Genomic DNA, 25,339 nt, shown 5'->3' with positions numbered 1-25,339 from the left:
ACTCTAAACAAAGGACTCTGACATAAAGGTAGGATTGCAAAGAGCTGCATGCTCTATAAAAGGGCAAATGATAAATAAATCTGTTGCTCAGAAACAGTCAACAAATAAACCTGTTTATTTCAGCATTAGCGTTGGACGGGAAAAAAAAACTTTCTTCCATCGGAATCAGTATCCACAAGCTGGATCTCACACAGGATTGGTCTGAATTCATGCTGTTTATGTGGTCCAATAAATTATGTGATTCCATATATATGATATGTCCAGAAAAGGCAAATTTATAGAAGAAGATAATAGACTGGTGACTGCCTTGGGCTGAGGGTGGAATGCTGAATAGCTATAAATGGGCAAAGGGATCTTTGGAGGATTATGGAAAAGTTTTAAAGCTGGATTGTAGTGATGGTTGCACAACATTGTAAACATACTAAAACTCACTGAATCATATGCTTAAAATGGGAGAATTTTATGGTACGTGCCTGGTGTCTCAATAAAGTTGTTTTTAAAATGTGTCCTAGGTGTCCAGGTGACCAGCAAAAGGAATGCAACTCCTCTCTAGAGAAATATAACTTCATAAAGAATTCCTGCAGACAAAATTCCGAATAAAATGAGCAGCTCATAGTCAAAAATCGTAAAACACACAAGAAACCGAAACACTATGAGTTAGAACTAGCAAAACTACAGACAGCAGATCACGGCAACATAAACTTCAGACAATGGAGTTAACTGACAAAATAAATAATAAGTAAATTACTAACTTTGTCATTTATAACTATGAAGTGAAAGAGACACATAGAAATATATGCAAGCACAAAATTCTCTAAATTATGCCAAGCATATTTGGAAGAATCAGAGACATTTCAGGAATTTTATATATATATATATGCATATATTATTTTTTAAATATATATATATATTTGAAGTTGAAAATTTTAAGGGACTACTTTAAATAGTAGGTTAATAGTAGCTAAAGAAAGTCTTAGTAAACTGGAAATTATAGCTAAGGAAATTGATTAGAAGTCAGTGCAGAAAGAGAGTTGGTGAGACATGTAGGATAGACTGAGAAGACCTTCCACGTGGCTGACCAGAATTCCTAAAAGAGACAAGAGAAAGTGTGGGAGAGGTAAGATTTGAAGAGATAATGGCTAAGAATTTTTCAGAACTGTTGAAAAAATCAGTCCTCAAAATCAGGACTCTCAAAATAATCCTAATAAAGTTAAATAAATCTAGTCATCATAGTATAACTGGAAAAAAAAACACTGAAAACAAGAAGAAAATATTGAAAATAGGCGGGAAGAAGGGAGAGCCCACCTATAAAGGAGTGGCAGCCGGAAGGATGGCTAACGTCTCAGCACAGCAGGGAAGAACACGCTGCATTCATGTTGTCGATGAGCTGACAGAATAGAACAGCCAGCTTAGGATTCTATAGCCAGAAAATCTATCTTTCGTGAAATGAGTGGAAAAAAAGTTTTTTTTAGACAAAGAAAAAGAAAAAGGAAGAACACACTACCAACAAACCCTCATTAAAGGACATTCCAAAGAATGTCCTGCAGGTAGACAGAAGGTAATTCCCAGAGGCAGAAAAGAATGATTAACAAAAAATAGTGATACATCAGTGAATAAATAATAGACAAAAAATACTGACGCACGTATAAGTAAATATACTTGTGGATAACTGTGTGAGTAAATAAAAATAAGCATTGGCTATATGAAACGGTGTGAAAATGTCCAACTTGTATGACTGATAGACAAGATTAAAATCCAGCAGAACTAAATACAAGGCAACAGTAGCCAATAAGAGGGGCAAGAGATAATCAGAGTTAAAACATCACAAGATCTTTGTGTTTTTCAAGAGAATGATAAAGACATTTAGGTTCTGTTAAGCTAATTAGGCAATTTTAAATAACCAGGAAAACCATAAAAGGGCATAGGAATGATAAATTAAAAGAAGTACAAAATAAAATGAGAACACTCATTTTTTAAAAACTCAGCCCAAAAGAAGGGAAGGAAGAAGAAAATATAAAATCCAAACAAATACCATAAAATAAAATGACAGAAATAAATTCAGTGTATCACTAATCAAAATAAATCCATTTAAATAAATCAAATTATCTGGTTAAGACACTTTGCTAGCTATATTAGTCAGCGTAGGCCACGTTTTGCTGGGGTTAAAAATAAGTGGCCCACAAAATTTTAGCTGCTATCAAGAGAGATCTCTGTTTCAGTTATTTCTTGCTTCATACAAATCATCCCAAAATTTAATGGCTTTAAAACAACAATGATTTATTATTTCTGATGATGCTGTGGTTGGGTTGGGCAGTTCAGGGCTCACTCATTTACCTGCTGGGTCAGGGAGAGCTGCAAATCTAACGTGGCCTCACCTTGGCAGGAACAGCTGTAAGGCGGGACTGTCTGGGTGAGGCCTCTCATCAGTTGGTGGTCTCCCCCAAGCTCCTTAGGTGCAGCTGGGTCCCAAGAGAGTAAACGGAAGCTAGACTCTGGAGTTCATACAACATCACCTCCACCACAATCTCACAGTCAGAGTGAACCACAGGACAGCCCAGATTCCAGGAAAGGGCAGCACATGCCTGGTAATCTACCCAGTTTATTTCTCAGTCATGCATCCTGTCCACCGTAAGTCAGTTCCTTGTTGTTGTCAATCCAGGCTGATGGAAGAGTCTCAAAATATTTCCAGTGTCATGTCAAAGGGAATAGAGATCATGGTGAAGCATGTGAGGGCTCCTAAATCTTCCAGACAAAAGCGATCTTGGCTCGTATTTCCAAATATGTAATCGACCAAAGCAAATTACAAGGCCAAGCCTGATGGAGTGTCCTGGCATTATACCTTAATGGCACCTTAAAAAAGAGATCATTCTTAGAAACGCTGCTGAAGTGTGAACTGGGTGGGTGGGAGAGAGGAGGAAACCACAAAGTATTTGGATAATATACAAGGCTAAGATTCAGCTTCCAAGAAAATTTCAGAGAATTTTCTATGTGATGCTAGTAGAATTAGCAGACACTGGCATTTATGGCTATTATGGGGCTCGTGCCCAAGATGTCAAGCTATTCAAAAGCGTGTCTAGGGGCTGAGGTCACTGCTGTGTTCAACACACACCAAGTTCCCCCTTGCCATGGAAAGATTTCTCCTCTGATTATAAAACTGCAGTGCTTGAAGACCCAAAATTTTCCTCAAGTCCAGCCTCCTCCACTGAGGGCCTTAGGGACAGGAAAATGTTAGTCTATGTATCTTGGATAAGCCAGTGTCAGTGACTATTTCCTGACCATTGCCTCTCTATGTGCTGCCGTGAATGCTAAATTAGAAGATGACCTCAAAGTTCAGGAAGACAAGATCTAAACATGTTAAATAATCAAAGACCAACACAAAAGCTTACATTTAACAGATAGCTGTGATCTGTTTTCTGCTCTCCAGGAAGCAGTCATGGGCCGCTGAGATGTCTGTACTTCCGTTGGCAGTTTAAGATACACTTAAAACACAGACATCATAGCAAACAACAGGGCACTAAGTAAATGATAAAGCAGGTGGTAGAGAATCCAGGTGCTGGAAAAGATCAGAGGAAGGAAAAATTGCCAATGACTGAAGCATTCATATTGGAGGAGGGGGAACTAGAGTGGAACCTTGGACGACAACCCAAGATTATCCTTGGAAAAGAGATGGAAAACTTTTACAAAAGGTGGGAACATGAACAAAGCCACTCTCCCTGGGAGGTTCCCAAGGAATGGGATATAGGAAGGAAAGAAGGAAATGTCCCGCGAAGTAACACATTAGCCCTACCTCGGTTTGGGTGCCAAATCCCAATTAAAAAAACAAAACAAAACACTCCAGTAAGAGGCTAGGCCAGGCGGCCCACTCTTTTCCCTAAGTTGATCAAGCTTCCAACTAAAGTAGCCTCCCCCTTCATTCCACTTTTGCCAGTGTCCATATGCAAATGTCAAATCTTCCTGAATTCTGAGCTGTAGAGACAGGGTGATGCCCACCCACCCTGTACTACCTTTTACAACACAGCATCTTCTTCTAGCAGATGTGGCCTCATCAGCTTCCTGAAATCTGACCAATCAAATTAACATTCCTCTTCCTTAAGAAGCAGGGAGGAGTATAAAGATGAACTCCTGAGCACTAAGTACCCATTGGACAGTCCATCACCAAGAGCACCCGGAGTCCTAAGAGGTTTCCACTAAAAGCTGAGGGTCAGGGCGGCAGCAAGAAGGGACTGATGGATCCCTGCCTCCATTGGCTTTTTTTTTTTTTTTTACTTTTTTTTTTATTTTGGGGGGAGTAGTAATTAGGTATTTATTTATTTACTTACTTACTTATTTATTGGGAGGTACTGGGGGTTGAATCCAAGACCTCGTGTATGCTAAGCTGTACTCTCCCCTCTTCCATTGGCTCTTTATGGCAGGTGCAATGGCTGCCAACATCAATACTTTGCATCTGTATCAGTCTTCTCCAGATTTCTTTCTCATTTCTTTTCGTACCACAGTGGGAAGACTCATTTCTTCAGAAATTTCTCTAACAAGAAATGTAGAATTCAGAAAATGTTGGTTTGGTTTTGGCTTTTGGTGTTTGTAGTATCGTATGTGTTTCTTGGCACCACAGAAGGCCCCCAACTGTCTGCCCTGAGACCTTCAACACAAGAAAGAGGGTTTGTCTTCTCTCTACCCAGATACTGTTTTTATTCTGAATCACACAGGTTAGCCCTGATTGCTGTCCCGTCTTCTCCTCTGTAATGTTGATGTTAACTTGTCCCCCTATGTAGAATATAGGGGGCCTTGCTGGCACCATGCTTGAACCCCCAGAGGTCCCCCCCAGACAGGGCTAAGCTTGGTGAAATCAGAAAGTAAGTGGTCCTTTTTCTAGGGCCCTTCCTCTTGCTCTCTTTCCCTCTGTGGATTGCCCCATTTCCTCTCTCTTCCCACATACCTGCCATCTTCACACTTTTTATATCTTCAAGCTAATCAAAGTACATAATCTCAAGAAAAATATGCTAACCTAATTCACCCTAATTTATAAATGGTTCCTTGAGTTTCATGAAATGTCCAAAGAAACAAATCATCATTAATAGAATTTCAAGTATTAACAGGGTGGCAGGGAACTTATTCTGAGGGGAGGGGACTTCACTGGAGCCCCTGAAATTTCAGAATTTCCACTGGCTCTGCATCCAACACTTTGGGCCTTTATAGAATCTTTTCTATCAATTCTTACTACTGCCTACTTCCTGCTTATAGCCAGCTTTAAGAAAAAAAAAAAAAAACCTATGGGATATTTATTGTATTCCTGGGAAAGAGAAAAAGAGATGGAAACTATATCAGCCCTTCCTTCAAGTGCCCTATTGCAGTAGAGTAGCTTAATTATCAAATAATTTCACACCATATGACATAATAATGGAAGAGTGACATCTGGCCCTTTCATTATATTAGATACATTTCTGTTTCTGCGCTGGGATAACCAGGTAAATACAGAACGTGTGTCATTCAAAAGGCAGGGCAGATGAGAACTCCATTTAGAGTTAATAATGTGCTATTAAAACTACATGTGTCTATGATTCAGCAATCCCACTCCTGGGCATATATCTGGAAGAAACTCTAATTTGAAAAGATACATGCACCCCAATGTTCATAGCAGCTCTATATGCACTAGCCAAGACATGGAAACAACCTAAATGTCCATTGACAGACAACTGGATAAGGAAGTTGTGGTATATTTATACAATGGAATATTACTCAGCCATAAAAAAGAATAAAATAAACCCATTTGTAGCAACATGGATGGACTTGGAAATGATCATTCTAAGTGAAGCAAGCCAGAATGAGAAAGAAGAAACCCATATGATATCACTCATATGTGGAATCTAAGTGGAAAAGACACAAATGACTTTATTTATAAAACAGACTCACAGACATAGAAAACAAACCTACAGTTACCACAGGACAAAGGAGGTGAGAAGGGATAAGTTGGAAGTTTGAAATTTGCAGATACTAACTCCTATATATAAAATAGATAAACAACAAGTTTCTACTGTACATAGCACAGGGAACTATATTCAGTATGTTGTAGTAACCTATAAGGAAAAAGAATATGAAAAGGAATATACGTATGTGTATTATGACTGAAACATTATGCTGTACACCAGAAATTGACACAGCATTGTAAACTGACTCTACTTCAGTCAATCAATCAATCAGTCAATCAATGGGTCTAATTATTTCATGCATATTGCAAACATATGATATATCACAGGACAGTGCTATGGTCTGATGTTTGTGTCACCCCAGAATTCATATGCCAAAACCTTGACCCTTTCCCTGCAAAGGTGATGATATTTGTGGAGGTGGGGACTTTGGAAGGTGCTTTAGTCATGAGGGTGGAACCCTCATGAATGGGGCTAGTGCCTTATAAAAGAGGATCCAGAGAGCTCTTCAGCTCTTCCCACTGTGTGAGGGCACAACAAAAAGGTGCCAGCTGTGAACCAGGAAGAGTACCCTCACCAGTCCGTGCTGGCACGTTGATCGTGGACTTCCCTGCCCCTAGAACTGTGAGAAATCAATTTCTGCTGTTTATAAGCCGCCCAGTCTATGGTAACTTGTTATAGGCCCATCTGCTTCCATGCATTTGGCTCTGGGTACTTTAGGGCACACACACACACCTAGAGGGAAAATCTGAACCTTTCAGGATAAACCAGGTCAGATACCCATTTCTACAGCCCCTGACTGAGAGTTTCTCTTAAATTGTAAGTGTCAGTTGGGTCCAGATATTTGTCCTCTTTGACCATGCTTCCCACCCCCTTCCAAGCCACACCCTTGTGGATAAAGGCAAGTCCGTGTCTGTGGTTCATCCCTCTCTATTCATTATTTCCTGTGGAGGGTGCAGCTGAGTCCCAGAGGTAGGGCAGCCGTGGCTCCTTGGAGTGCCTGAATCTCTCCCTCCAGCTGGGCTGGACATGCCCCTCCAGGTGGGTGATCTTAAGTAACTTCAGGACACTGACCTCCATGAAGGCTGGTGGCTTCTGGGAGGTCCAAGAGAAGGACAACCTGCTGTTGAGGAAGAAAGAAGTTTCTGGTGGGTGCACGCCAGAGCCACAAACTTCTCTCTCATCCCCGCCTCTGGGTTCTAACAATGAGAATTTCAATAAAGAAGTCATCACCTTCCACTGAGACCTTGATGGAGAGGAGAGGAGGACAGGGGTCTAGTACGAGTTTGGCCCAATCCTAAAGACCTTGAGCAAGTTACCAACCTCTATGGCCTTGTCTCTTAAAATAACACTCCCTGAAGACCAGATTCAGAATCACCTGCTGAGATCCAGGCCCCATCCCAAGCTGGCTGACAGAATTAGTCCCTAAGAGTGGGCCACACTCACATTTCAGCACCATGGTCTAAGGACTCTGACTCTATTACCTGTCAAATGGGACTAGCAGGCCATATTTAATGAAACTCTTAGAAGGATCAAAATGGTGTGGCATATATAAAATAGTACATGGTCTGGCTTATTGATTCAGAGCACATTTGGGATCCAAAGAGAGATACACTTGAATTCTGGTTTTGCCACTTACCTGCTGTGTGGCCTTGAGAAAAATTACCCTCTCTGAGCCTCAGTTTTCATAATCTGTGAAATGTAGACAACAATACCTAGCTCGTGGGAACCACTCCAGGACTAAACAAAAGCATGTAATTAAGCTGCTTCTTATATGCCTGGCACATGGAAAGTATTTTAATCATGGACACGTTTTTCCTCCTCCTCAAAAAATATCTCAAACATGAGTCAGTAGACTTCCTGTGTTACTACTACGGTGAGTCTCATAACGCTTCTCCTACAGAACCTCCCAGCTCTGTCTTAAGTCTTGCCTTTCTTAAGCAAGTGCCCAGGCTCCCTCAGTCCCTGTTAAGCCAGGCTGGTAAACAGTTACTAGCCTGCTTATTGGGGACAAACAAATTTCCCCCCTTTTTCTCTCAATTTATAGATCTAAACTATGGGGTGATAACTCTGCCACCATTGACACCCTTCAAAAAACCTAAAATCATCTGTAGCATCTAAACAAAGAGTTGATATCTAAGGGTATATCCTCACAGTAGCTGGTACTATGGAAGACTGCAAAAGAAATAAAAGGAAGGCAAATTGCATGAAACCAAAACGTTGGCGTAAGCTAACCCAGGCAAATCCCTAGTAGGTGTGCTCCCTAAACTGACCTCCTTCACCCTTGTTCTCAATATTGCAGGTCAGAAGACAGCAGGGGCTATTTGAAGTAAAATGTGGATAAAAGAACTTGACATGGCCACCTCCTTGTCCCAGAGCCAGTTCTAAAATCTCCATCTGATACTGTCAGCAACCATCTTCCCCCAGCAGTCAGTTCTTGGTAATCCAAAAACATACTTACTTACCCCACAGTCAACAGAAATGAATTGTATCCTACCCCACTGTGCTTGCATTAGGGAAGGAAAAATGAAGGAAGAAAATCTATTTCAGTTGTAATTAACATCGGGCACGAGGGACCTTTCCGAAATGTTTGCCCCAGCAACTTTCCCCACCCCTCTCCCCGTAGTGTATAAAAACGCCTTCACTGGATGAGAGTCATGGAGCTCCCAGGCAGACACCTAACTGGATTCCAAACCCAGAAATCCCGAGAAAGGGTCCTGTGTCCTGCGAGGCTGTCAACTTACAGGCATTTCTGATCCCATCGCTGCCCTCCTTCATTTTAGGCGCCCTGATCTCCTAGGGTAGGGGTCTGACTTTTATATTTTCAAAGCACTCCAACCAAACCCCGCACCGCCAATCCTTGGAGCACGAGAAGGCGCTGTTGCCGCAGGGCCCAGCAGCGGGAGGAGGGCGAAGGCTGCAAGGTGCCGCGAGAAGCAGCAGCAAGCAACGCTGAGCCTTGGATCAGGGACCTAGGTCCGCGCCTCTGAGCTCCCCGCCCCGCCTTCGCCCTTTCTGGCCGGTCCACCGCGAATTACAGAGGAGAGAGTGCGGAGACCGCCCTGGGCCAGAGTTTCTCCCCAGCCGACTCCGGGGAACCCAGGGAGGGCGACGCCCGGCACGACCCCCTATCTGGTCCCGCATTTCCTGTCTCCAGGCTGAGAAGGAAGGGGTGGGTAGACTGAAAGTTAAAGGCATTATCCTCTGTCCTCCTAAACTTCCGAACCGCACAGAAGCTAGTCACCGTACGCGCGCCATGCACCCTGCGCTTCTTGGGGACGATCCTGCCTAGCTGCGGGATCCAATACCCTCCGCGGAGAAGACATCCAATCTATCCACAGGCTTCCGAGAGTTGCCACCTACAAGAGGGACGGGAATGGCCCCGCGCCTGCAGAGGCACTGGCAACCCTGAGAAGATATAGAGGGCAAACAGCCCCAGGCATTTCCTCGAGGCCCAGAGGGCAGGGCCAAAGGGTCCACACAGACAGCTTGGGGAGTCCCCATCCGCCTATAGAAGGCGGAACCCGGACGGCCACTGCCCGGCGGGGCAAGTTCCTACATACCGGGCGCTGTAGGCCGCGGCGGGCAGCCAAACTCTTCCCCCCAGGGAAAGAACGCGCCCACAGCTAGGGTACGAAGTGGGGGCGAAAGATGCTTTTCTAAACCAAAGCCTCATCCCTTAACACTGGCCCTTCCCTTCTCTTTGTAAATCCCACGCTGGAGCCTAGGGACCTATCCAAACCGTGAGAAGCTCAGAACACTCAGTGCCTTTCTTCCAATGGGGGCTGGAGGAGAGGGGGACGACTCGAGTTTAAGTGGATTGCACTCTGTCCCTCGATTATTAAATGGAAAAACCATAAGAGTTCTCTCGTTGCCTCTGCACCTGGCTGTCTCCATTTCTTTTCCATAAAGCGGGCCAGTCTCAACTGACGAAATTCCAAATGTGCCATAACCCCAGCCTTGCTCCCAGGCAGTGGAGTAGAGCTCGGAAGAGGGAAAAGAAGAGGTCTGAGTTCCCCATTCAGATAACCACTTCTCTGATCAACAGTCTCCTCCCCCTACCTCCAATTCTCCCATCCCACCCCCGAAAAGAAAAAATCGCCGTTTGATTTATATCTAAGCTTCCTGCGGGGCAGAGGGTCCTGAAGCTTGCAGCGGATAGCCAGAGCTGGGCGCCAAGTCTGGACCTAGATTTTTCTCCAGAAGCTAGTACAAAATGAAAGACGCAAGAAGGAGGGTGCATGGCACCCGGAAATTAGATTTGACTTTGGGGATGAAAGGTGCATTTAATCCGGAGACTTTCTCCCCACTGTGGCCCAGCCTCACACCACCATCACCCACCCAACAGGTTTCCAAACCCTTTTTCAAACCCGAGGAACTCGAGCCCGTGCATCTAGAAGGGAGGCTAGTTTTCTTAGGTATCGAAGTCACTGGGTCGCAAACCTGACTCGCTCACACGCAGCGCTTAGGGCCGGAGGCGCCTTGCGCGCTTGTGGACTCCGTGGCGCACAGTCGGTCTGCGGTGCCTTCCACCCGCCAGCACCGGGCTGTCTCTTAATGAATTACTAATGAGTTAAAATTGGGCAGCAGGCTTAATTAAAGCGTAGAGGCAATGTGTTTACCACATTGTAATTGAACTCATTAGGGCTATGGCTTTTTGTTTTTTAAGCAGCCGCCTTCCTTCTCTGCGTCGAATAATCTATGGGAAGCGTTTATTAGACAAGGAGGGGGTAGCGGGAAAACAGTCTATCCATTCTTTCAATGAAAAAGACAGGGTGAGAAAGGCGGGGTCGGGGAAGCTGGGGAACAGCCTCCATTCCGCGGATATCTCGGTGGAGTCAGGGCTAGACCGAGGCTTCCCAAAGTTCCAAGCGTAGAGTGACCCGATGAGCGCTGCTGGCTCTTGGGAATTTGCAAAGGGAGGGACCAGACCGGAGCCAGAAAGGCTGCCTTTGTAACACCACAGGACTCCCAAACTCGGCCCTTATCCACACCATTGCCAGCCAGAGTGCTGGACTCCGAATGAACCCTCTAGCAGGCGCTTGCCCCTCCACGCGTTTAACACTCATAATGAAATGGACTCTGCTAACTTTTCTTTTAAAAGCAGCATATGAGTTTGTCCCTAAAGCTTTACTCCCTGGTGGTGGTGCTGAGAACTCATTCTCCTTTCTCCAGTTTTCCCAGCGCACCCCCAACCTCCAACCTCCGCGTTCTGAAGACGCACAATGGGTGCCCGGGACCAGCGCTCCCTATGGACTCTGCCCTCCCCCCACCTCGACCTCACCTCAGGTGGTCTTTCCCCGGGGGGCTGGCGGAAGGATGCCGCCTTTTAGTGTGCCGCCCGCGGGCAGCACCAGAGAAGCGCACCTGCGCGCTCTGGGATAACTCTTCCGCTGGCAGGGAGCCCAAGCTGCCTGCCCGGGCTGCACTCCCCGAAAGCAAATCGCTCTCTCTTGCCCCTGGCCCCACTCCAATTATCAGGCCTCCAACCCTCGCCTCTTTTCCCTTCTGTGTGTATCAGTGGGCGTGGAAGGGTGTTGGGCGTCGGGGGGGGGGGGGCTGGAGTTGGCGCAGCGCTCCTTTCCTTGCCCTGCCCTGCCTGACCAACAGGCGGCGTCAGAGACCTAGGTCTGGGCTGGGGAGTGGGGGGTGCGGATCTGAGCAAGCTAAGCGGAGAAGCTGGTTTCGAGGAGAGCGACCCTCACCCCAAACTTACGAACTTGCCCAGGAGGGGACTGGGAAATACAGGGTGTCTGCGGGAGACCACAGAGAAGGGGAGAGTCGGGACAGGACAGAGTCGTGGTGGAAGACCCGACTGCGAGCTGGAGTGCGGAGGACAGTGGGCGGCGGGCGGCGGCAGCGGATTCCGCACGGGGAAGAGGCAGGCGCCGCGGGAGGCAGAGAGCGGCGGTGGAGCCGCGGCTCAGGCGGGGTGGACTGAGCGCGGAGGGCTGAAGACCGCGAGGGCGGCGCAGATAGGTAAGTGGCTTAGCCCTCCGCACTTGGCCTCCTCTCCTTTGCAGAAAACTGGGTTGAAAGAGACTCCAGGAAATTCTGACCCCTGCCACAACCCCACAACTGACCCCTACCTCCTCCCCTCCCACTTTAAACTCACACCCATTCCCAAGAGCCAACCCCGCACCGTTTGTGGATTTTGTCAAACTCTCCCACCCTGTCCATCCCACCTCCTTTCTCCGCCTGACCCGAGAGGTTGAGGTAAATTGTCTCTAATTTGTTGCTAAAAGATTAATTGCAGAGGGCGGGTCGATTTGATTAAGGCAATTAATCTTTGGTTACAGCCTTCTAGTGTCACTTGTGCGTGTGGTGGGAGGGAGGGGGACAGTATAGAGAGAGACAGAGAGAGAAGGCTAACGAGACTTTTTGGAGAAGCTCTGGAAAGAGGTTACCCTCCTGGGATTGCGACCACGTCTTCGCGCCCACACCCCAGCAGCCCGCAACCCCAGTTCCCACCCGCTGTTTCAGCACCTCCAATCCGGGACAGCGACTCCCTCGAGAGCGCCTAGTAACTTTCGGATCCTGGGAGTTTACACTCCGCGAGCAGAGGCAGGAGCTGACCAGGACGAAGGGTACACTCTTCCCCTTCCCCTCTTCTCCCAACCCACCTCTGGCTCAACCATTGAGCTTCCCTTTCCCCACTTCAAAGCAGGATCCGACCAGAGTCCCCGAAAATCCCCAAGACTCAAGCCTGCCTGGAGGCGGGAAACGGAGAAATCCCCAAACGCTCCTAGAAAAGTTCCCAAAGCTGGAGTTTTCTGTTTTCGTGAATAATTAACGCTGGTCATAAATAACTGATGGAGGCAGTGGAGAAAGGAAGAAGGAGGAGGGAGGCGAGAGCCAGAGCGGCCAAAGAAAGATCGAAGAGTTTGTTAAAGGACCATTAAGTAAGCCTTGCTGGGAACGGCATTCCTCCGTAGATCACAGCAGAGCGGTTCCACCCAGGCGTGGGGTAAAAGCAGGGAAGCGAAGCGCCCAGGGGAGTGGAGGGTTATGCTGACCAAGCCAGATCACCTATCCAAGACCCATTCTCAGTACTTTACCCATTCCCTTTCCTCTACCCAGGACTCATCTTTCCAGAGCCCTCTGAACGTCCAGTCATCCTCTAGCCATCTGTCACTCCCATGTCCAAAGTACAGACGTTCTGGGATAGATAGCAGTGGCCCAGGAGTGAACCTAGGCTTTGAGTTCTGTTATTTCTACCCAGGCCTGTAGCAAGTCCTGCCCAATCCCAATTTGTAAGCACTTCCCCAAAGCCACCCTCCTCATTCCATCCCAGACCATACCATTTCATTCTTTTCAAACTGGCCCCAAGTTTTGGGACTCCAGCCTCCAGCTGGTTCCCATCTTCCCTCGCCAGACCCTTAAAGAACAGGGTAGTACACACACACACACACACACACACACACACACACACACACACTGCTCCATGCTCTTCCACTGCTCCTCCATCATCTCCATTTCCTGACTTCCTTTGAGGGGCTTAAGCATGCTGACCTCTGGCACCTTGTGTCCATCTCAGCTCTGAACTGAGACTCTTTGGCAGGGGTCTCAGAACCTAGAAGAAAGCCCAAGAGGAAACCCTTACTTCTAGGTAGGAAGCCTATGGCAGAACATTTTGGCCTCTTTAGGAAACACTGGCCTCTCACCAGATGGCCAGGCTCAGATGGCCAGTGCATGCTTTCAGAGTGAAACTTAGCCAAGCAGCCAGCACAGTCCTTCACAGAGCCTCACTGAGTCCAACCCACAAGCAAAGCTACGTCCTTTCCTGGTGCAATTTGGCATGGGCCCTGGGAAGAAAATATTGTAGTCTGCAGCAACCACCGCTGGCTGTGAGGTTGGGTTCTGACTTAGAGATAGGCAGGAGCCTCTTTGTAGCCTTTTCATTGGTTAACAGTTTCCACCAACCCCTCTTCCCTAAAGACCAGCTCTGGATATAACAAAGGCCAGCCTGACTTTTCTGGGCAGGAGCAGAGAGTAGCTTCCAAAGAGGAAGGTTAGTGGCCAAGCCTCAAGGAGCCTAGATTTTTTAATGAAAATTTTCTCTTGTCTTTGTGATGTAAAAATTTTTCTTTAAAAAGACACTAAAACCAGCTTCATTTTCCCTCCCATTTCATCTTCACCCCAATACTCTCCAAACCCTGAACTCTTACCTTTCTAAGAACTGTGCAGTTCTGAATGGGGAAGGGAAACAGAGAGTGAATAGGATGATTTTAGGGAATTGTCTCTGTGCCTCATTAGGGACACAACAACCCACTAGGGTTATGAAATTAGACAACGGGGTGGGAGGAAATCAGATCTGGGGGAGAGGAGGCCAACCCTGGAGCCATGGGTTGTTTACTTCTCATATAAAATATAACTCCCCCAAGCAGGAAGTTACTGCAAACAAGTATCAATAATGAATGAATCTCCTGTAATAAAATACTTACATAATTAGCACAAGTCAAGTGGTTGCATTATGTTAACCTTTTGCAACTCTGAGCTGGAAAGTTTTGCTCCAGAATTCCTCAGAATGCCGTTTTCATTCTCAAGAGAGGGTGAGAGCCAAGCTCTCATCCAGCCTTTCATTCTGTTATAATATGGTTTTCCATTTCTGAACCAAAACGTAAGTACTTCTGAAATATAACAGAAAACTCTCTTTGGTGAATTCAGAACAGTCATTAACATTCAGTTTTAAGTGAATGTTAACAGTAAATAAAGAAATCTCTTGATTGTAATAGTAGTAACAAAGCAATAATTACCCAGTAGGTGGTCATCAGTAATGATAAATGTATCATTATTACTGTGTGAGTCTGGGAACTCGGTTTTGGAAACTACTTCAGACTTTTTAGTAGCATGGCTGGTTACAAAGCATTTCTTAGCCTGCAAAAGCCATATAATTTTATACACAATTTAGGTGAAAATAAATTTAAATCTGTATATTACATTTTTAATTTCAAGTTAGTAATTAAAGTTGGTTCATTATATCTCCTCTGAAACCCTCAGTGCTCATCTCCATGGTTTGTTTGTACAATTTGTTTCTAAGACACCCAAGGTTACACAGTTCTAAAAGATGGAAAATTTAATTATTTGCCAACATTAAGAGTTTGTCGATGATACCATAATGCATCTTGAAAAAGTTTGGGATTGGTTATTGCTTTTGATCAGGTTAGCTATGCTTTTACTTTGAACACCTAACCTCATGAGGGAAAGACTTTTTGCTTAAAAAAGTAGTTTTAAATACACAAAAATAGAAAAAAAAAAACCCTCTCAATATTCTTTCTGAATATTCACTGGTTGCTATTTTTTCAGAGAGAAAAAAAATCAATGACTCAGATTTATAACCCCCTCTTCCCTGGGATTTATTTTGCTAATATCTAATTTCACCTTTTGCTACCACTGAGCCAACGACTGCAGGCAGGAGGAATGCTGAAGGCATGTTGCTTATTGGACAGCCAAAGAGCACATGATAGTTTAATAATGTACTAGCTAATGGGATCAAGCTTGATGGCAAAGTAGAGGATTTTCAAATGAGGGGTGCGAGGGGGAAAGAGAACAGGGAAGAGGGGGAAAATGCCTTTATTTCCCCAGGAAATAAAATCCAATGTTCTTTCCACCAGTGTCAGCTGGGGAAATGTTAAATGTATATCTATGTCATTTTCTCTCTTGTGACATGTCAACAGACAATCTGCAGCCCCTCCCCCTACTCCCACTCCTCTATCTCCCCTTTCCAAGCTTTAAAAGATGCTGCTCCACACCCTTTCTGCATCCTCAGCCTCAGTTACTTCTTCAATTGCTTCCCTGAAACAAAAGAGTTGGTTATTATATATATATAAAAGCCTCAAACCACATTTCTTGTTCTTGGTGGTAGTTGGAGTCTTCATACAATTAAAGACTCTTTTGCATAAATCTACCCAAATACTTGCCTTAGTTTTTCTCTCCCACAATCTCTATTTCTTGCTCCACTTTCTCCTTTTCCTTTTCTCTCCTTTTCTCCTCTCCCTTCTTTAGGAGTGGCAATCAAAAAAGGCAAGCATCTTGCCTTGTTATTCATTATTATAGCAGCATCTTTGAGATGCATCTTTGCCAATGAAAACTCCATGTAGATGCCTATCCTTTTGTTGTAGCGGCCTAGGTTATTCAGGAGCAGAGACAAAAGCCTGAAGTGATGTGATCTAAATGAGCTCTGGGGTTTTCCAGCTGGGACCACCTCCATTTCAAAGGACCCCCTCCTTCCCAGTATAGGGAGGGGGGAAGTGGAGGGGGGCGGGTACATATGTGTATGCATTCACAGAAAGAGAAAGGAGAAGAGAGGGAAGGGAGACAGACTAGTGGGCTATTCCTATGACAATGTCTCCCTTTGATGCACATTTGCAGGTGTGTTCAGGTAGTATGCATCCATGGGCTTATGTGTGTCCTCAGGTATTTTGTGTTCCTTTGAATTTTATCTTGGTCAACTAATATTTGCTAAGTAACCACCAGGTACACCAAATTCATGTTCCATTCTCGATTTTATTACTTCATGTAAACTGTGTGCACATATGTGTACTTTACTGTGTTTACAAGCTTAAGAGGACTTGCCAAGAAATGTGAGTTCTGTTATAAAAATGAAAGTCCAATAGCAAATGTTTCCATTAGTCCCTGGCCTCTGTGAACTGGTAGGGTAAGAGCTTTCTCTGCCACTTACCCAAAGGCAAGTTTTCTTGTGAGAATGGTTTCCTCTGATTAAGGGGAATTCAGTCTTGGTTCCTTCTTCTACAGTCTCTATTTCTTACAAAGGTGTTTGTTTGAAGGGTGAAAAAGAATCTCACTGATTCCCATAGTCACTGGTACAGGGGGAACTCATGGGATTACTTGAGCCAGGGATACAGTTCCTGCAAAATGTGTTCATTTTCCCTTTCCTTCCTCAATTCTGGTTTAGATTTTTTTTAGGTTTGTGCTCTCACTGTACTCCTCTTGGGATACTCTGGCCCCAGGGAAAGGGTCCCTGTTTATGGACAATATTTTAGAGAAGGCTCAAAGGCCCTGCTCATTTCTTCTACGACTTCCATGATGAGTGAATTTTGGTTTGCTCCTGGTCCTTGGTTTGCTTCATGTAACTCCAGCCAGAGCAATGGAGGAAAACCCAGGGAGTCTAAGCTGGCTTTGCCAAGCTGCAGAAAGCTCTTTTGCATAGAAAGAGAGAATTGAGAGCTACCAGCAATCATTATCATTACGGCCATTACTATTGCTAATTTTTATTATCAATTTATTTTAAGTGGGTTAAGCAAACAGTAGCTAAGGTTCTGGCCACCTGTATACAAAATAAACACTAGACCAATTAGAAGCAGGATAAAGTTTTAATGAAAAGGACTAAGGTTCCTCCAGGGAATGTGGTTCCTTCTCTGCTCACCATGAAACTAAAATGCCCTTGATGTCTTTTATTCTGGAGCTATTAAAGACTTTGAACATTTCCTGTAACCGTGCAGGCCCAACTCTTGTTTTCATTCTCCAAGGAAGATGCTTTTAAAGCTAGCATGTATTAAATGACTACTGTGTGCCAAGCACTTTACATCTATTATCTTATTTAATTCTCACAACACCCCTGTGGGTTACATACCAATCTCCTCATTTTGCAGATGAAGAAACTGGGGCTTTGGGAGGTTAGGTATCAAAGCAAAATTCCACAACTAGTAAGTGATTGAGGAGAAATTTGTACCCAATTTCAATCTAACTAAATCTCCTGTACTTTCTGATACACCAGAATTATTCTGTCCCTGCCAGTATTCCAGTTTCTCTTAAGGCCATGCAGATCTCCTTCTGCAAACTTGGAACTAACAAGGAAACCATTTCTTGCACTACCTGATGGAAAAATACCAATGCCAAGAACATCTCTGACAGGGGCACAGAAACAGGAATATTTCTGCCTAACAGCTGAGGATGGGGAAAGAGGGAACATGTGAGAGAGATGGAAGCTTTTCTTTGATCTTTAACCGTCAGGGGTTCTCCGATAACCAGTCTGGGAGTAGGAGAAGAGGGAATATCTGGTGTTTCTGATTTATTGAATTTATATCAAGGCCTTTATCTTCCTTTCAGGTCAATGCAAAACACAGGAGTGGGGCTGGGGAGTGGCTGGATTTCTTAGTCCTTTGAGATGGGGCAGATGTGGCAGACGTAGGGTGTGTGTGTCTCTGAGTCGCCCTTTGCCTGCCTCTGAAGTCTACAAGGCCATGCTCGAGCCCAGAGCCGAATCTAGGACTCCGATGATCACAGGCTGGGAGGCTTCTTCGGAAGGGCCTTGAACGCAGTAGGATCTGCTACGCCTCGGAGCGCTGCATTCGCGTCAGCACCGCGGACAGCTCCTGCCTCTGCTTTGGCCTCGAACCCCCAGGATCCAACGCCGCCTTTCGGAAAACAGCCTGTTTCCGAAGTAGAGGAAGCCCGGCCAGGTTTGGATTCGCTTCACCAGTTGTTAAAAGCTGTAGCTGGAAACCTCCATCTACGCTGCCGCGCCGGCCGCGTGCGCCTGCACTGAGGCGTCACTTCTCCAGTTCCGAGGAGGGCAGCTCGGTTTGTGGTTTTCCTTTGGGTCCGGTATCTGGGCTTCTTTACCTGTCCCTGGCCTGGGTGAACCGCAGCCGCCCGGAACGGAGATGAGAGTGGAAATGCTCTCCTCCGTGCGGTGATAGATCATGCAAACGGGTGACACCAGTTTAACCAATAAAACAATTTGAATCAATTAGCTGGCTGAGGAGAGTCCCGACGTGTAAAATGCATGTCAGCTCGAATAGGAAAGCATTGATTAACTCGGCCCCTACCCGCTGTCTCCCGCCACCGCCTGCTCCCTCCTGAGCCTGCCAGGGTCTCAGAGAATAGACAGGGACTGACAAGGATCAGGCGCCCCCGGTCTGCAAGAGGAAAATGCAAGGGTGGTGGAGAACCATCAGGAGACTTGCTCAAACTGAAGAGAAAGCAAAGAATCAGAGAGATGGTGAGTGGCAGAAAGTTGCTCAAAGACTCAGAACATATAAACAGGCTGTAATTCTGAAGTCCAGCTCCAGACTCACCATGAAGATTTGCTGGAGCACTGAGTCTGGCTTTGAACAATTGTTCTCCACCTTCACCTTCCAAAAAGTATAATTGGCCTGACAGCTCAAACAGGTACCCCAGACTCCCTGGGGAAATAAATTATTGTGTTATTTTTAGAATTATTTGTACAAAAGTACTTAACCTAACATCACACACTTCTCTTTCCAGTGAAACTTTTTTGCATTAATATAAAGCCACAGGTTTGTATGGCAGTAAGCCCTGAAAGTAATGTATAAATGTTTATGTTTAAAGATGAGGTAAGGAGGTGGTTACAGGTACCACCCAGGTGTTGATTCAGTCCTCAGGGTAACCAAGGATGGGAAGAAAGGCAAAGATTAATCCTGTTTCTTTTCAAATATATATATATTTTGAAGACCTTTTCTTTCTTTTTTTTTTTAAATAGGGATCTGTAAGGGGAAGAGGAGCCTTTGGGGGGCAAAGATAGGAACAGCACAATAAAAAATGAAGACTCTGGTGCTTGTTAGGCAGCGAGCACACATTTCCCTGTGGTACCTTAGTGAGGTGATAAGACTTTTTGTTTCTCCCCATTTTCCGTCTTAAAATCTGCCCCATTTTCAGGCTTTCTTTCCATGCAGCTCATGTTTTCTTTGCAGCAGCCCTAGCTCTAGAAACTGTGAGCAAGTTGGGACCTCCCTTTGTGGGAGTGCCTGGCCTCAGAGAGGAGGCAGGGAAGTTGGGAAGAACCAGGCCAGATCCTGGAATCTTCAGAAGAGTGGCAGCCTTCAACCTTCTGCAGGAAGGGGTTGTGAATGAAAACACAAATGGACAGAGCAGACATAGTCTGAGTTTTCCTTCTTTTGGGATGGGAGGCTTGGAGGGCACTGGGGAGGGAGCGTTCAGTTGACTTCAGCCCCTTAGGACAGAGCCTAATTTGTGCAGTTAATGCCTTAAGGAACTAAGAGATGGATGAAATATTTTTTCACTGCCTTTTGAAACTTATGCCCAAACAAATATTTACAATTTTTATGGCTCTGAAACTGTGTTCTGTGCATATTAATTTAAAACAGCCACAATTCCTGCATCCCTCACTTTTCTGTTCAATTAACTCTCCTTGATTTTACTGACCTTTAATGAAGTCCTAAGAGTTCACACTCTCACTTGAATTTAGCAATGGTTTGTTGTTGATGCTATGATGGAGTCTGGTTGGGCTTCCAGGTTAGTGGAGGTTGTTGGTTCGATCATTTCCACAATGTGACTGCCCAGCTCTAAGCCTGTGTGTTTCACCAGACAGCAATCGAAAATTCAGCTCTGATAGTAAAGGAAAAACTTGAAGGATTGCCCAACCCCACCCCCTGTAGGTATTCTTCTTAGAATGTCCTCTAAATAGGCAGCTTCTCCTCTTTCTGATAAACTAGGGATGGTCATTTTGACTCCCAATAGCTGATCAATTAAGAAGCAATATATGGACCCTTCTCTATATTGCAGTGTGTGCCTTGGGGGAAGCTATGGGAAATGGTCCTTCCCCATCCTAGTTATCTTCATTTTACTATTATTATTATTATTATTATTATTATTATTATTATTATTATTATTATTATTATTATTATTATTATTATCTCCTTTTTTTTTAAGGGCATGCATCTACATATTTCCCCAAGAAATTTCTCTCTCTGGGAGCACTGGCATCTTGCTCAAGTGCGGGTCCAGGTTGTCAGCCTCCCTACTTTCCTGTCTCATCTTTTCTTTGTGCTAAGGTGGCCTGCATGGGTTTTATAAAATGGATTAGAGAACTATTCTGAATGAAGTTGTTAAATGATGCACACATGCACTCATTGGGATCCCCATTTAATGGAACACTTTCCAAAACAGAGAATGCTACTCTGTATCTTGTCCTAAAAAGGCAAATGTATATTCAAAGGTGAGGACACTCTCCGTGCTTCTTTCGAAGTTTTTAGATTGGACACTCTATGCAGAAACACTCTCCCTCCCCCCTCCTTTTCTTCCTCATTTTACAGTGTTTCAAAGGAGACGCTGACACTATTCTTTTCTCGGGCTAACTGTGCTTCCTATATCCTCGGGCGCGCAGTGAGGCTACTGGTTTGCAACGCGTACCTGAGGGACCATTCATGAAGGAGGGTGGCTCGGAGAAAAGAGAGGAGGAGACAATAACGGGCAGGGATACAGTCAATTTAGAGGCATCCTTCTAGAATCCGGGCCTCCAGGATCCAGGTCCCTGGGATGCACACAGACTATATGGCTTTCCACTCCTAAATCAGATCTGCGGGTCCAGCACCACTGCTGCGTTTGCTCCGGGGTTGGAGAGGTGGTTGTCAGTTACGGGTTGGTTAGGTGTTAGGTTTGGTGCCTGCTGAGAAAGGATCCCGATGCTGCTCGCTCTCGCTTTCGCTCTCCCCCTCCCTCCCTGTAACATGCCAGCCCTTTAATGTGGAGTGTCAGGGAGACGGTGACGTCACCTTGCCCGCTGGGTGGCGTCCCCTCGGTCCGACACGAGTTCAGAGACAGAGAAAGGCGCCGTCAGACTGCGCTCCACCTGGGGCTCTCCTGCCGCGGATTTCCGCGCGCCCACACTTTTCTGCGGTGGAGGGGACGCCCCGCTGCAATTCAAGCGGTCATTCTCCCCCCACGCCTGGATTCGAGAGCTGTTAGCGCCAACGAGCGCTAGGATCTTCACGCGGAGCCCTCCGAAGTCCCGCCTGCTGGATTCGAGGACCCGCTTGGATGCTTCGTCTCCGAGCGCCCTCGGAAGATGGGCCGGCAGCCACACGCGTGAAGACAGCTAGGGGTTACCAGGTACTGCGGGAACCAGCCGGCCCCGACTCTGCGCACGGCTCGCGGTTCACTACCTGAGATCCCCAGCACTGGGCTTTTCCGGGTTAGATTGAGGGGCAAAGGCGGGCAACGGTAGTGTCTGGGCTGAGAATCAAGCGAGTTAAGTTGGAGGTCATTGGCTCGTAAGTCGGCTAGAGAAGTTCGCCAGCCTCCTTTCTCAGTTCAACTAACTTTTAATTGTCTCTTCTCCCCCTCACTCTGTCTTAAAAATTCCCCAACCTAAATCCTCCTATTTGTGTCTCTGCTCTCACAGGAGTTTCCGGGAGGGACTGGGTTGAAAGTGGAGGACACGCAATAGGAGACACTTCTGCTAAGGCTGCGGGTCTCTAACTCGGGCCAGGCCCGCTGCGCGCTGCACCGGAGCGAGAGTTCCCGTTATCCCAGGGTCTTATTAAGATAACAAGAATCTTATTTGGGAGGAAAATGAGCATGAAAGGGCCGTTTGGCAAAGCTAGGGCTGGCTGTATCAGGCCCAGGTATCTCTGTGCCATGTAACACCCTGTCCCTTGGAAATACTGTCTCCGAGCCATCCGAAGTGACAAGCCAAGCTCTCCTCTCGTTGATCGCCTCGAGGTTTGTTCAACCTTCCTGGAGGCCGCAGAATGTAGTGACAGCTGAGGATCCAGGGGTTCGAAGGGCGAAGGTGTCAGGTCAGTCGGCGTCGCAGGGGCCCAGAGAGGGCAAGGACAGAACAATTTGGATAAACGGGTAGGATAGTGTACCCACGGAAATCTTTGTAATAACAAGCTCCAGTGTACTTGGCGGAGAGTGGCGATGCTACGGCAACCGGTTATTTTCCAGGGCAAAGGATAGTCTCAGCAGCCGCCGGACTGTGCGAAGGTCACTTAGCTTTCTCAGGGAATGAGCCGCTTTGCTTGTTTGGACTTAGCAGTGTTCTCACAAAGGTTTCTTTCATTTGCTTTTTCTGCACTTTGAATTTACTGGGTATTTTCCCCCATTATATTATCCCGTTGATCGGAGATGATAGGAATTTTACCGCAGGCCCAACCCTGGGCTTCCGCTTTCAATGCTCCCAAAGATTACCTAGCCCAAGAATTACCTATACCGTGGGGCACTTCCCCCCCGTCAATCCCATAAGGTATGGAGATACCTATATAAATCAGAAAAAGAAATGTCACAGAAAGTGCTTCACCTTACAACTACATCTGCCTTCTAAAGGCCAGTAATAATAATCCCCAAGAATTGTCGGGTTTCTTTGCACTGTTTCTGGGCTTAACATCCACTCTTATTTGCTCATTGTCATGGAAATGACAGAAAGAGTATTTGAATATCTTCAGGTCTACAACTTCATCTTTGTAAGCGACCTGTCTGGAACCAGAACCACTCAATTTAGCAAGTGGCTTTTTGAAAAATTGGAAGTGAAACGCCTATTTTGATGCAATCATGTATATAGCTTTGGACATCTTTCCATCTTTCCCCCAAATTTCTAATTAAAGTATCAAAATGTCTAATGGCAAAGATGAGGGAGAAGTGATTTCGTTTTGCCTTAATGAGCTGTGTCTTAACCAGTAGTGAATTTCCCCCAAGGAAACCACAGATACCACAAAAATTACTTTTAAAAGGTTTGGGTTTATTTTTTTTAACCAAAATCAATCTATTTTCAAGCAAATGTGAATGGTCTCATTTTAAAATCTGGGTTTCAATGGTCAAGCCCCAGTTTTCCATCACTTTTATAATCTGTATTAGTTACAACTGTCATCATTACTTCCTAGTTTCTAGCAGGCATGCTATTTTATTCTAATGGCTTCTATAAATCAGGGATGAAGTCTTGAGTTTCTTAGGAATGGACTTTTTAAAAAATTTACTTTGGATATTTAGAACAGAAGAAAAGTATTTCCAAATCCCTGCATTTCCAAAGGGCAATCTTGAGGAAATTGAAGAGAGATGACTTCTTCATGTCTGAAACTTAGTCCCTTTGCCCAGTGACAATCTTGTCTTAACCAAAGCAAGGATGTTACTACAATTCGTCAGTTAGCGACTCAACCCACCCCTCTCTTTGTAGACTGAAAAGTCTCTAGTCAATGGTTTCTCCTTTCCCTTTCAGTCTCCAAGACAGACCCGGAGGGCTCGACCCGGGCTTCCGCGGCGGAGGAGATGGCTTCCAGCCCGCTGCCGGGGCCCAACGACATCCTACTGGCATCGCCGTCGAGCGCCTTCCAGCCCGACGCGCTGAGCCAGCCGCGGCCGGGCCACACCAACCTCAAACCCAACCAAGTGGGCCAGGTGATCCTCTACGGCATTCCCATCGTGTCGTTGGTGATCGACGGGCAGGAGCGCCTGTGCCTGGCCCAGATCTCCAACACTCTCCTCAAGAACTTCAGCTACAACGAGATCCACAACCGCCGAGTGGCGCTGGGCATCACGTGCGTGCAGTGCACGCCGGTGCAGCTGGAGATCCTGAGGCGCGCCGGGGCCATGCCCATCTCATCGCGCCGCTGCGGCATGATCACTAAGCGTGAGGCTGAGCGCTTGTGCAAATCGTTCCTAGGCGAAAACAGGCCGCCCAAGCTGCCCGACAACTTCGCCTTCGACGTGTCCCACGAGTGCGCCTGGGGCTGCCGCGGCAGCTTCATCCCCGCGCGCTACAACAGCTCCCGCGCCAAGTGCATCAAATGCAGCTACTGCAACATGTACTTTTCGCCCAACAAGTTCATCTTTCACTCCCACCGTACGCCCGACGCCAAGTACACGCAGCCGGACGCAGCCAACTTCAATTCTTGGCGCCGTCATCTCAAGCTCACTGACAAGAGCCCCCAGGACGAGCTAGTCTTCGCCTGGGAGGACGTCAAGGCCATGTTCAACGGCGGGAGCCGAAAGCGCGCGCTGCCCCAGCCGGGCGCGCACCCCACCTGCCATCCGCTCAGCTCGGTCAAGGCGGCGGCTGTGGCAGCGGCGGCTGCCGTGGCGGGGGGCGGGGGACTGCTGGGCCCGCACCTGCTAGGGGCGCCCCCGCCGCCGCCGCCCCCGCCACCCCTGGCCGATTTGGCGGGGGCGCCACACGCCCATCACAAGCGACCGCGCTTCGACGACGACGAAGACTCGCTGCAGGAGGCGGCCGTCGTGGCCGCAGCCAGTCTTTCAGCTGCTGCCGCCAGCCTCTCGGTGGCCGCGGCCTCGGGCGGCGCCGGGGCGGGCGGGGGCGGCGCCGGGGGCGGCTGCGTGACCGGAGTTGGCGCCGGCGCGGGCGCGGGCGCAGCGGCTGGCGCCAAAGGCCCGCGCAGCTACCCGGTCATCCCGGTGCCCAGCAAGGGCTCGTTCGGGGGAGTGCTGCAGAAGTTCCCCGGCTGCGGCGGGCTCTTCCCGCATCCTTACACCTTCCCAGCCGCAGCCGCCGCCTTCGGCTTGTGCCACAAGAAGGAGGACGCGGGCGCCGCGGCCGAGGCCCTGGGGGGCGCCGGCGGCGCTGGCGCGGCGCCCAAAGCCGGCCTGTCGGGCCTCTTCTGGCCCGCGGGCCGCAAGGACGCCTTCTACCCGCCCTTCTGCATGTTCTGGCCTCCGCGGACCCCAGGCGGGCTTCCCGTGCC

The 25,339-nt window shown here is 46.9% G+C and overlaps 1 protein-coding gene across 1 annotated transcript in view; it reads left to right on the top strand.

Moving 5' to 3' along the window:
* The first annotated feature begins 23,796 nt into the window (after positions 1 to 23,796).
* The window catches only part of SKOR2 (SKI family transcriptional corepressor 2), a 37,527-nt gene continuing 35,984 nt past the window's right edge, over positions 23,797 to 25,339 (top strand). The window contains exon 1 of the mRNA XM_074355240.1: positions 23,797 to 25,339. This exon is cut by the window's right edge and continues 1,168 nt beyond it. Within this exon, the coding sequence (XP_074211341.1) occupies positions 23,910 to 25,339 (1,430 nt within the window). The 5' untranslated portion in view covers positions 23,797 to 23,909.

This window comes from Camelus bactrianus, chromosome 30 (genome assembly GCF_048773025.1).
Source record: "Camelus bactrianus isolate YW-2024 breed Bactrian camel chromosome 30, ASM4877302v1, whole genome shotgun sequence".
Taxonomy (NCBI): domain Eukaryota; kingdom Metazoa; phylum Chordata; class Mammalia; order Artiodactyla; family Camelidae; genus Camelus; species Camelus bactrianus.
The sequence above is the reverse complement of the archived record's forward strand: the minus strand, read 5'-3'. Positions and strand labels throughout refer to the sequence as shown.